General features: G+C 39.2%; 1 protein-coding gene across 3 annotated transcripts in view; it reads right to left on the reverse strand.

Annotated features, from left to right (window-relative positions):
• Window positions 1-13,884, reverse strand: part of fbn3.S (fibrillin 3 S homeolog) — a 141,534-nt gene that overhangs the window by 96,436 nt on the left and 31,214 nt on the right. For all 3 annotated transcript variants that reach the window (XM_041579836.1, XM_041579837.1, XM_041579835.1), the window contains exon 5: window positions 58-153. In XM_041579836.1, coding sequence (XP_041435770.1) covers window positions 58-153 — 96 coding nt within the window. The remainder of the gene's footprint in view (window positions 1-57; window positions 154-13,884) is intronic.

Raw genomic sequence — 13,884 nt, forward strand, 5'->3', positions numbered from 1 at the left:
CATTTTGTGAAAAACATTCTGTAAATACACGCATACATAAGTGCTGGAAAAACTTACGCTGTCCACAGTGAGTTCCAGTGTATCCTTTCTGGCAAATACAAGACTCTTCATTACAGCTTCCTCCATTCATGCACCGAACATTACAGTTAATAACTGTAAAAACATTAAGGGAATTATAATTTTAAACTAATAATAATTTTCATATAATATACATCTAAAATAAAAAAAAAATCATTAGTATATTTCTTTATCATAGTCCTAAAGGGAGTGGTTAAATAAAATGTAGGCAGTTTTGTTGCATTTCTGTGGCATATCAGTTTGTAACTGGGTGATCTAGTTGTGGTGGATATGTTCATGGCCTCACATTTTAAGATTTTCATGAATGAAGGGAAATAAACTTGGTGATGTATCTAGTGAGTACAATGCAAATAAACTTATTTCAGTGGGTAAATTTGTTCATGGACAGGGTGGACGTGCGTGTATAACCTGGATACTATTAACAATAAATATATAATATAAATAGGCAGTTGTTACTGAGGGTATATTATGTCTTGGATTCAAATTTCTGAATGTTGCTTTAAGGGGCAGATTTATTAAATGTGAAATCAGTGCTCAGTAGGGTGGGTTGGGTATGTATTATTGTTGGGTTTATGTTTCAATGTGTCTTGCAGACTACTCACTGTATGTTGACTGATGTATTATGTACACGACATGTGCTCGCTATGATATTCCATTGGCTTTGTATTACGGGATGGACACTTCGTTTGGCCTGGCATATACCCACTTCTGTGAATTATGGCTAGTTTTTCAATCCTCTCGTGGAATGTGCGAGGCCTCAATTCTAAATTTAAGAGGAGCCTAATGTTCAACTACCTAAAAAAATACCCCCCGTCTATCCTTCTTCTCCAGGAGACGCACCTCACTGGGCAAAAAATTTTGGCACTAAAAAAGCCATGGGTGGGTTGGCATTTCCACTCCACATTCTCCACGCACTCAAGGGGGGTTTCTATACTAATCCGGAAAAGTTTGCCCTTTGAGCTCTTGAAGCTCCACTTAGACCATTTTGGCAGATTCTTGATACTCCATGGCCTTATTGCCAACAAACCCATCCTTCTAGTTAACATATATGTGCCGCCGCCATTCGCAGTGTCGATCCTGGATCTAATGGTGAATAAGCTTTCTGAATTTCCTCCCAGCCCACTCTGTATCCTTGGGGATTTTAATTGCTGCTTAAATCCTTCTTTGGATAGACTGGGCCCCGACCCCCGCACTCTGACTAACCTTACTTCATGGGCAGACGCCCTCCGCTTAACTGACCCCTGGAGATGGAAACACCCATCTCTAAGAGAATTCTCTTGTCACTCCCCAACCCATAAGACCTTTTCGAGAATCGATCTGGCCCTAGTCTCCGTGGACCTCTTGCCCATTATTGACCAGGTCAAATATCTGCCCCAGGCCCTCTCTGATCACTCCCCATTACAACTCACGTTACGGTGGAACCCTGCGGCCACTGATAGACTGTGGCGGCTGAGCCCCCTTTGGCTCAAGAACACTACTGTGGCCGATGCCAATGCCCAAGCTTACGGGGATTATTGGACCTGTAATGCGGGTTCTGCCCCACAGCAAACATTGTGGGACGCTTCCAAAGCAGTTATGCGTGGTGCTCTCATGGGGGCCGTATCACAAGCTAGAAATGCTACCTTGGAACGGGTCTCTGCTGCGGAATACGATCTCCAGCAAGCTCTTTCTATCCACACCCAGGATCCTACCCCTGCTAATTACGCTGATCTGTTAAGGGCCCAAAATGCCCTTTCTCAGGCCTCTATTTCCCTCACAAAGAAAGCCCTTCTCTATCAAAGTCAACGCATTTTTGACCAAAGTGACAAAAATAGTAAACTTCTGGCGTTTCTGGCCAAGCAACACTCTACACCCTCGGCAGTTTCACGCCTCATACTAGATGATGGCTCAGTGGTCACAGAACCTAGGCTTATAACGCAGGAATTCGCTACCTTCTACCAAAATCTCTACACCACGACGACACGATATTCCACTGCCCAACTTCAGCATTTCCTAGACTCCATCCCCATACCTTCGCTCTCCCCTAACGACCGAGCTTTTCTTTAGGCACCCATCACTCCCCAAGAAGTTAAGGATGCTATTGCCTCGCTGCCCCCTAATAAGATGCCTGGGCCGGATGGCCTCCCTCCGGACTGGTACAAAGCCCTCTCAGATCAAATAATCCCAAAATACCTTGACACTCTCCAGTCGGCTTTTGATAATAACTCATTGCCCCCCTCATTCAATGAAGCCCTTATAGTAGTTATCCCCAAACCAGGTAAAGATGCTACCCGATGCTCTTCCTACCGCCCTATATCTCTGCTCAATACGGATGCCAAAATCTTAGCTAAAATACTTTCCTCCCGCCTTCAGCGGGTGATCCCAGACCTGATCCACCCTGACCAGTCTGGCTTTATGCCTGGGCGCTCCACCAACATTAACCTTCGCAGACTCTTTACCAACCTGCAAATACAGCATGTGGAAACGGGAACCAGAGTTGTGGCTTCCTTAGACTCTGCTAAGGCTTTTGATTCGGTGGAGTGGGACTTCTTGTGGGATCTTGGCCCGATTTGGGTTCGGTCCTAGATGTTTAACTTGGATTAAGCTCCTCTACAGGAACCCCACGGCACGAGTTCGAGTCAATGGCCTTATATCGCCCCCCCTTGTATTGATGAGAGGTACGAGACAGGGTTGCCCCCTTTCCCCAGCCCTATTTGCCCTTGCGATTGAACCTTTGGCGATACTGGTCAGGCAGTCCCCCCAGGTAAAAGGCTTAACCTTTGGCGCTATACAAGAAAAAATCTCTCTATTTGCTGATGATCTTCTCATCTACCTGGCTGACCCTAACGACTCCCTTACTGCTCTTTTAGACCTGGTTAACCGATTTGGCTCCTTCTCAGGCTTACGGGTGAATTGGGATAAGTCCGTTCTATTCCCCATTGACCCCGACCAACCTCGACCTTTGCCAACCGAGACCCCCTTAGAGTGGGCCACTCAGTTCAAATACCTTGGCGTGACTATCCAGGCAGATGTTTCTAAATATGTATCCCTCAACTTGGACCCCCTCCTCACCAACCTGACCAACACACTGAACCGTTGGACGAAGTTACCTTTATCTCTATGGGGTAGAGTCAATCTTATCAAGATGATTTATCTTCCCAAACTCCTTTATTTGCTCCATAATGCGCCCATATATCTCCCTAAACGTTACTTCAAGCGTCTTAACCAGATCATGATCCCCTTCCTTTGGAATAATAAGACACCCAGAATTGCTTGGACCCGTTTGTGTGCCCCGTGTGAGGAGGGGGGCCTGGCTCTCCCCAATTTCTATCTATATTATCTGGCTTCACAACTTTATTACCTACATTGGTGTTTTCACCCAGACCCGTACAACCCAAACTCACAGTTACAGGCTCTCCTTGTAGCCTCATGGGAAGGTCTCCGCCATTTCCCATACCGTTCCCTTAGGGATTACAGTCCCCTGCCGACTACCTTGACCACCCCTCACAAATCTTGGCAGGTAACCCTTAAAATTTTGGGCCATGCTCCCCCGTTATTATCCCCAAACCTACCTTTGTGGGGTAACTCGCACCTACCTCACCTCAGATACCTCCCGGATTTCATATTTTGGTCTAACCGGGACATTAAATGCTTAAAAGATCTTCTTGATCCCCAGGTGTTTCCTACTTATTGTGCTCTTCAGAATAAGACCCACCCGATGCCACTTTTGTTATTTCAATACCTTCAGCTTCGGCATGCTTTTCACTCCCAATTTGGCACTCTTGCCCCCCAACAGTCCTCCCTGGCCATAGAAGAAACCCTTCATGACCCTAGCCCTTCCAAATTGGTGTCCCGGCTATACCACAGGCTCCTACTATCTGGACCCAAACCCTTCCTGATTACTCAAGAATGGTGGACTAATAAAATTACAGGTCTTACACAGGAGGACTGGGAGGAGGCGATAGATAATGTGTATGCCGGCCTTATCTCTCTTAAAGATAAATTGATTCAGTATAAAATTTTACACCATGTGTATATAACCCCAGTACGTCTTAAGCAAATGGGCCGAATCCCCCTTGATATTTGTCCAAGGTGTCAGCAACCAGGCGCTGACTTTTTCCACCTAATCTGGGAATGTCGACTGATTTTCAACTTTTGGACGAGAGTGGTTCACTTTCTAGCTGATAACCTTGACTTCCCGAGGGTTGTCACCCCGTCCGTTTGTCTGTTGGGGGTCTTAGAGGAACTGGTCCCGGCCAAATACCCCAGAATTGCCTTTCGTATCCTCCTTTTCTACGCAAAAAAAACCATTGCAATGCACTGGATGGGCAACTTACCACCCTCTCTTAGAGCGTGGGTGCAGCTAGTTAATAATGTCTTACCCCTTTACAAACTTACCTATGAATCTAGGGGCTCGCCTACTAAATTTGACAACATATGGGGTTCGTGGACTGACATAGATCCGAATCTTCCTGACTGAACGGTAGTTGCACAGACCGCCTGGGTCATACTAGTGGTGATTCCGCTCCTCCTGAATCCCCTCTTGGGTCCCTCGGGTGTTCGCTTATCCCAAAAGTCCGTTATTGTCTCATGTCGATGCTTATTTTGTTGTGCTTGTAGTCGACTTGTACATTCTGCCATTTTTTTGTACCTATGTATAATCTTTATGAACCGGTCTGCTTGACTGTTTGTTCTGTGAGTATGTTTTGTGTTCAAAACGAAATAAAACTTACCTTTAAAAAAAAAAAAAATGTGAAATCAGTGCTCACCACAGAAAACTTTCATCCATTCATAATTCCACTTCTAGAAGTCCCATAGAATAGAAGGGGGCTAAGTTTTCTGCGGTGATCTCTGATTTACCACTGATAAGTCTGCCTCTTAATGTACTTTTTAATATGGTCTGACCATTAATATGGTCTGACCATAAATGCCTTTATTTTTCTAACTCTATTGGTAGACTATGGCACCAGAGTTCTTGAGTGTAGGAATGTCTGCAACTCCCTAATCTTTCTTGGCAGATGTAAAAAAATACATCTTAAGTGCAAGAATGCATTAGGTGCATTAACATTGTCTATTTAAGGCTACACTCATTGTTAACATTCCTTTGGCTTCTCACTGGCTGGAGTCTTAAAAATATAGGGGCTGTGTAAGGGCTTCTCAGATTACCTTTTGCCTCCCTGCAGCAGATATTATTAGAGAGTGCTTCCTCCAACTGTTTACCCCAAAAGTGTAAAGCAAATGGAAAAAACACAGACAAAACATAAGTATGATCAGTAAGTGCAGCCCAAAACTGATAAGTGACTAACTTGCCAATTGGTGCTCTGGAAATAAATAATAAAAATAATAAAATAAAAATTATACTCAAAATTAAGGTGGATTTACAGGGAGCAATAAAAAAACATCCAATTCTGCCTCTTCAGCCTGCCCCACATATGGGACCCATGGGAAGAGCTGTGATTGTATTGATTGTATAAGCCCAATTTTGATGTTAGACTTTCCATGTAAACTGTAACAGCCATTTAAATAATGCATGCAAGTATGTTTATTTTTAATATTTAAACAGTATTGTGAAGAATATAATGCAAAAATTGGTTGGAGAGAGGAAAGGGAAGAAAAGAAAGGATGGCTGTGTCCTTAGTCCTCTACTGTTCATTCTGCTGACGCATGACTGTTCAGCCACACACCGCACAAATCACATCATAAAGTTCGCTGATGACACGTCTGTGGTGGCAATAATGGCGAGTCACCATACAGAGAGGAGGTGCAGCGGTTAACAGACGGGTGAAGAGCCAACAACCTGTCTCTCAATGTAACAAAACAAAACAAAGGAGATGGTTGTTGACTTTAGGAAGACTGGGAGTGAACACCTACCACTGTACATCGACGGCTCTAATGTGGAGAACGTCAAAAGCATCAAATTCCTTGGTGTCCACCTGGAGAACCTCACCTGGTCCCACAACACCAGCTTCTTAGCCAAGAAAGCCCAACAGCGCCTCTACTTCCTGCGCAAGCTGAGGAAATCCCATCTCCCACCATCCATACTCAAAACCTTCTACAGAGGGACTATCGAAAGCATCCTGAGCAGCTGTATCACTGTCTGGGCTGGGAATTGCACTATCATGGAGTGCAAGACCCTACAGAGGATAGTGAAGACAGCATAGAAGATCATACTGTAGGTGTCTCTCTTCCTTCCATCATGGACATTTACACCAATCACTGCATCTGTAAAGCCACCAACATTGTGGCTGATTAAACACACCCCTCACACTCACTGTTCACACTCCTGCCATCTGGAAAAAGGTACCGAAGCATTAGGGCCCTCACTCTGCAACAGTTTCTTCCCCCAAGCCATAAGGCTCCTGAATTCTCAGGGACTGGACAGACACACACACACACACACACACTCCATCCGACCTTACTATATACCACAACGTTACACCGCCACTGTACGCCATTGTATAAATAAATAGCCATTGGATGCAATTGTTCTCTATGAGCACATCTGCACTTTATCGTGTTCTTTATCATGTTCTTACTACTATCATATCACAATGATACACCCATTATGTCTGACCTTTAGCATTATTTACATCTGCTGAGTGTGCACTGTCTTGACCTGTCCCTGCACTATGCTGTCCTGTCTTGCAGGAGTTGCATATTTTTGCACTTGCACTTTTTTGTCTGTTGTCCGGTACATCTATGTTTTGTGTAGTACCATGGTCCTAGAGGAACGTTGTATCGTTTCACTGTGTACTGTACAAGCGTATATGGATGAAATGAGAAAGTAGAATGAGGATGGCGGGTATAGTAGGAATGATATTGAAAACAGGACAGATTTATACCATTGAGTAATTGCAGGTAGCAGCAATTAAATTTTTTTGTTCTCTGATCTTAATGTTGCTTTGCAGTGGTGCTGATAAAAGTCGTGAAATATCGGATGACTTGGAATATTCAAAGTATTGAAATACATATATGCCATATTTGAGCTGCAAAGTGAATATAATTTCTATGAACTGACAACAGTTAACACCAGAACTGACAACAGTTACTAACAAACTTTTTTATTTATTGCTCTGACCATAGGAATGTGCTTGTTATACACAAGAGAGCTGTACAAATAAAGAGATATTTTGTAGCCCCCAGCAAAGCATGCAATAAAAACATGCTTCTTTCTCAGAACAGCATCTTGTTTTCATCTAGGGTTTTGGCAGTCTTGCACTTCACCCAAGAAAAAAGGTTATACATTTATGCACAAGTTCTGTAAATGATATGACATTTAGTAGTAATGCATGAGTTGATTGTGCCTTACATATAAATTATTCCCAAGCACACATGCTATAAAATGATTCTAAATAATTTTATCACTAAATAACATTGTATAGCTTCTCTATTAAAAGAGACTGCTACATATCTTCATGTTCTAGGCATCTTGATTTTTGACAGAAACTATTTAATATTTTGAACCACATTACGTTTGTCTAGGGACCAAATAGGATTTGACATCATGAGGATAAAGTATTTCAAAATCTAAATTCAGTAAAGAATACATTTTGATATTGCATATACTACGTTTATTAATTGTTAATTCATATTTTGATATTTGTTACTACCATAATTATATCCCTGTTATTATTTTTTAATGGATATACTAATTATTGAACTGCCATGTTCCAGCTACCCTATACATAAACCATATCTTTTATTTTTTTATCATCATTTTATTACAATAAATACATAAACAGGGTTTACTGAGATAATTTCTGTAATAGAAGTCTTGTTTAAAAACTGTGAATCTCGTTGATAAACCTTTTCAAATTGAAAAAAAAACAACAAAGAAAAGCTTTTCCCAATAAAAAAGCACAGCCGACACATTGAAAGGATAATAATTAAAATAAGAGCAGACTTTTTTTAGACTGTGGGATAGACAATTTATACACAACTTGAATTAATTATTATTTGTAACCAAACATTGTAACATCAATATTGTTTGTTCATGAAACATGTTGTTTTGTGTTCTTACCAGAATTTATGTTTATATTTTGGTGTTGCTAGATAAATGCAGATGATGTTTTTCATTAACGTTTGATTTTAGATTTGGATTTTATGTCTGTAATGAATACAAAACCCGCCCAAAATTGTGTTTTGATATAAACAGTGTTATTCTTTCTTGCTTCTTGTGCTTTCTTGAAGACATATTTGCAGCACATGTTGCTAGTAAAAACAATAGAGGTGTATACAGACACCATATGGGGTTTCTTCAATCTTCATATTACAATAGAGATATCAGTCAGCTATCCAATAATTGAAGAAAATACAGTCAATTTCAATTAGAAACACATACAGTATGACCAGGTATTCATTTTAATGTTTCTTTAGCTCTATTGTTTTAAATATATTTTAAATGCCTAGCATACAAGCTTGACACACAATATTTAGCTCTATGGCACAGAGGATAAGTGAACACTGAAAGTGATACTGACACTAAAAAATGATTCTTCAAAATAACAATGTACATTAAAAACTACTTATTGGTCACGTTGATCATTTTTCACTGGGTGGGGAGTAGAGTTTTTTTTGGAAAATGGTTGAATTCTCCTTTAAGCCTCTACTTCCTGGGTGAGGAAATTTACAAAAGCAAAATTACTTGATATACAACAGCTGTGACTTTATATATTTAAATTGTTACTAACTGCAGAGATTTCCATGCTTTTTAATAGGTTTTATAATATTACATTAATGCATTTTTTTTCAAGTTTTAGCTTTGTTTACACTAGTTACACTAGTTAGCAAAAAACTATTGCTACAATTTAGCTATGTACAATTTGTATGTATGTTTACAGTATTCTAGTCTGTCATTCAAACAACTACATTTGTGAGGATATATTCCATCTTATCACACTTCTGCCTACTGTCTCTCTTGGAACCCGTTCCAACTACACACTCATGAAAAAATGTTTGCTCCACAGAGGAAAGGAATGTTCGCTGATTGACAACAGTAACACTGACCGAGCAGGGCAACAATGGCAGGCAATTTTCTGCATATATTTATACAGTATAGGTGTTATTTTGCAGAGCGGCTGATGTAATTATTTCATTATCCCCTTTATCATAGCTTTTTCAAAGTCTTTTATGTTATGGCTGCCTTATTTTACTACGTTTTTGTTTCTGGGGATGGAGGGGAGTCACTACAGTGGAGAGGGTCCGCCTATTTGCTCTTTGCCCAGGTCCACCAAGACCGTAAAATGGCCATGCCCAGGGGACTCTCTTTTGATTGGATATGGAAAATACTTCACACAGCCTCAACAAAGTGAGCTGCATATGACATATAAACAAACCGTATTAATAAATGGCACGCATCTATATAAAATGGGTAAATATTCCTGTATAAATGATTTTTTGATTAAGTGGTTATAACAGTGTGCATACTGAACAGCTGCATTATTGTTCCAGCCTCTGCCTTGCTACTGCAACTGCACCATAATCTCCTAGTGCCAGCATTGCCTGGACCACACAGAGCTTGATTATCACACTTTCCTATAATAAACTCAGCTTTCCAAATCACTTGAATATTTATCAATGCCACATATTGTTATACACACATTGCTATGTAAAATGATTAAATAGTAAATTGAATCAAGCAGTGTAGCCCTCTAGCTGTTCACAATTTTTTACATGATTTGGTAACCTTAAAATTTTACTTTTTGTCTTCCCTTGACCCTTGTCTCATTAGGCACCAAATATAAAACAAAAGGTATGGAGGTCTACTTTTCAGAAACACATTATCCAAAAAGATCCTAAATGCAACAATGCCATTTCCCAGAGTGTCCTTTTTAAAGGAACAATTCTTAACGTTATTTTTATTTGCTTTTCCATATAATTATAAAGCACTATTTTGTACTTAGATAGCACATGTCCATGCAGCGTTGGTGTAGAACCCTACATTATGAACAGTTTTCCCCCAGTATCTATCAGTATCTGTTCGTGCATTATCAATACATGTTAATCATTCTAATAATATAAATAGAAATCGGATTTTTCTTGCTTTATCTATTTTAAGGTCAAATGTATACAGTCCTACACACAGACAATAACTGGCAAATATCCCAACATTTTTCATACCATGGCGATCGGTTGTTTAGTCAGGTTAGAAGATTTCTGTTAGCTGACGATAATTTCTCTGCATATATTTACTAGCTGATGATATCAATGGGTGACTGTCCCTACAATTTGTCGGACATCACTTCTGTACGATTGCTGTCATGGCCTCGTCTGATTTGTTCTTTAACTACTTTATTTAATCTGAATGGTTAGTGGCAGGTCTGAAGATTGCGACATACGATCGTTCATCAGAAACAAGACTAAAATCTAAACGGGTTTACTAGTATTGGGTCTTGGGTTTGCTAGCAGGTTGTTGCTTCAGCTGTGGCTCTATGCTTGCTTTAGGACTAAAATAATTACTCTCTTTTTATACCTTCCAAAAAAAAAATATATATATATATATATATATATTTATATATATATATATTTTGCACACAAAAAAAGGAATAGAAAAGAAAAAAAGAAAAGGAAAAAAAAAAAAAAAAAAAAAAAAAAAAAAAATATATATATATATATATATATATATATATATATATATATATATATATATATATATATATATATATATATTGCAAAATGTTGGATTTGTAAATGGAAACTGCTAGTGCCAAACTTTTCCTGAATCCCAGTAAGTGCATCCAGAGATCAAACTGCTTTAACCCACATGCTTCCAGAACAAACCAAAAGGGAAAAAGTGTTGCTAGACACTGTAGTCGTGATCTAATTTATATTTCTCTGCTTCTAAGTTATATGCAGGATTTTAGATACTCTATGATACCCTATGACAAATTTGACCCAAATGTAATTCTGTAGGGGATTCGGGCATAATTTATTGAGAATGCATTGGCCAGCACTCGTTGCCACCCTTTGCAGTGGCTAAACCAGAACAAAGGGTGCAGGCTGATGGCATTGGGGTGGGCACAATGATGTTGGGTGGGGTTACTAAGCCAGGACAGAGTTATTGCATTACACAATTGACTGGATTTCTTTCAAGTTTTCTCTATATTTAAAAATGGATAGAAAGTTTTGAAAAGGATAGCTTTTTGAAACCTGTTATGTTCGATTCAAAACCAGACAAGTGGCAACCCTAGCTCTGTCTTTATTCTGCCTGATGAGTAAGTTCAATCATTTAATCAAAAGTATGGGATCTATTATACTGAAACCAGGCAGAGCTATCATGCATCTGCCTGCCAGTGGCCCCTGAAGGTAGGACAAGGCCCTTGGTGACTTAATTTATTTCTGTTTGGGTGCTATGGGATACTACACAGGCCTTGATGACCGGACCTTTAGCAGGAGGATAAATTGTTGTTGACTTTATTTCTGTTTGGGTGCTATGGGATACTACACAGGCCTGTATGACCAGACCTTTAGCAGGTGGATAAATTGTTGTTGTTATTATTATTTACATGTATAATAGGAGGCCCTCTGTTGATTTTGCTGTAACAAGGAACCGTTTGGCAGAGATTAGGGGACAGACAAAACCATGTACTATTAGAACTTCCCTACTTCAGACTTAGGGGCAGATTTATCAAAGGTTGAGGTGAATTTTAGAATGAAAAAAAATTACTTATCATGTACTGTCTCTTTGAAAATTCTACTTTGACCATTTGCCATCTAAAACCTGCCGAATTGCTGTTTTAACCTATTGGGGACCTCCTGGAACCTATTTGGAGTCAATTGTTGGACTTTGTAAAATCAAAGTTTTTTTGCGAAAAACTTCAAATCTAATTCGATCGAATGCACTATTCCTTCAATTCGTATAATTCCAATTTGGCCGAGTATGGACCTATGTGATCAAAAATGGACCTATTTGACCAAAAAAAAACTTTGACTTAATTTCGTTTGGTCTTTTTGAATTTGAATTCCAAAGTTTTTTCAATTCGAAATTCGACCCTTGATAAATATGCCCCTTAATTAAAGCAAGAAGTGCTCTTTGGTTCAATGTTGCTTAATGACCTCTTGTTTTAAACTTATAGGATTTTTTTAATAAAAACTAGAACTCATACTAAGGGGCCGATTCATCAAGGGTCGAATATCGAGGGTTAATTAACCCTCGATATTCGACTAGGAATTGAAATCCTTCGACTTCGAATATCGAAGTTGAAGGATTTAGCGCAAATGCTACGATCGAACGATCGAAGGATTATTCCTTCGATCGAACGATTAAATCCTTCGAATCGAACGATTCGAAGGATTTTAATCCAACGATCGAAAGAATATCCTTCGATCAAAAAAACTTAGGCAAGCCTATGGGGACCTTCCCCATAGGCTAACATTGAGTTCGGTAGCTTTTATCTGCCGAACTAGGGGGTCGAAGTTTTTTTTAAAGAGACAGTACTTCGACTATCGAATGGTCGAATAGTCGAACGATTTTTAGTTCGAATTTAGTCGTAGTCGAAGGTCGAAGTAGCCCATTCGATGGTCGAAGTAGCCCAAAAAACACTTCGAAATTCGAAGTTTTTTTACTTCGAATCCTTCACTCGAGCTTGATGAATCGGCCCCTAAGTAATTTAAAACCAGTAGAGACATTTTTATTTTCTTTGCTGAATAGTAAGTTCTTCCAAATATAGAAGTTAACATGTTTTCCATTATCCAAGAAATATAAATTAGCTAAATCCCTCCTGATTTGCTTTCTAACATTCCTGTGCAAGAGGGACCATTTTCTCTAAATCCAGCTTTAAGACACGCTCTGCATTTCCTGGAGGCACCTAATATTACTGCCAATAGCAACAGTCATTTAATTAGTGAAGACTAGGAGACCAGGCTGAGTCTGAAAGTGAGAGAAATCAAGTTTCACAAAATTATTTCCAGCTAAAAGTGATGTTAGAATTGAGATGTAAAAAAACAAACCCTGTAGTTGTTTTAGAGTCACTACCTCTAAAAAAATGTAAAATTTTTACTGTTTATAAGATTCACTAAATCTCCTAATACCCATTTTGTTTATAATACTATAATTACACATTCATCAAAGTTCGAATTGCAAATTCATGCAAATTATTTTTAACTCGAATAAATTTGAATATACTTGAAAATCGATTTGGGGATTATTTAATAAAGAAATTAAATATCTAAAACTCGAATGAATGTAACCAACCCAAAACTACCTTCATCTGAAGGGAGGGTGTGCCCCCCCGAAACGTTGAATGTTTGGTGGCAAATAAAAGGGGATACTCCCCGACTGCAACAATCTGTGTGTGCGGATCCGTTTCTTCAAAAATACACATTGTTTGGGTGGCCCGGCCGGGTCAACGGAAGGACGCACCACTACTGCAGGATTGGTGAATTGGAGGTGTGCGGTAGGAATCTAAAATCATTGCATACCAACCCAAAACTCAAATTGAATTGGAATCCAAAAAAACTCAAATGTCAGGAAGGTTAGTAACATGTTCAAATTGATCCCTGGATCTCTCCCATTGTCTTATACATGAACTCAGCAGGTTTTAGGTGGTGAAAAAGTCAAATTCGAATTTTAAAGGGCCATGGTTTGTTAAATCTCAAATTCGAATTTGGATTATTGACAATTTGCCAATTTGACAGGTTTGACCATAAAAAAGATTTGAAAATTTGAATTAGAATTTTCCAATTCCAATATGACAGGTTTGACCATAAAAAAATTTGAAAATTAGAATTTTCAATTCTACCCTTAATAAATCGACCCTTTAGATTTCCAAATTGAACAGTTATTAGTGATGGGCAAATAAATTCGCCTGGCATGAATTCGCAGCGAAT

Source organism: Xenopus laevis, chromosome 1S (assembly GCF_017654675.1).
Source record: "Xenopus laevis strain J_2021 chromosome 1S, Xenopus_laevis_v10.1, whole genome shotgun sequence".
In the NCBI taxonomy this organism is placed as follows: Eukaryota; Metazoa; Chordata; class Amphibia; order Anura; family Pipidae; genus Xenopus; species Xenopus laevis.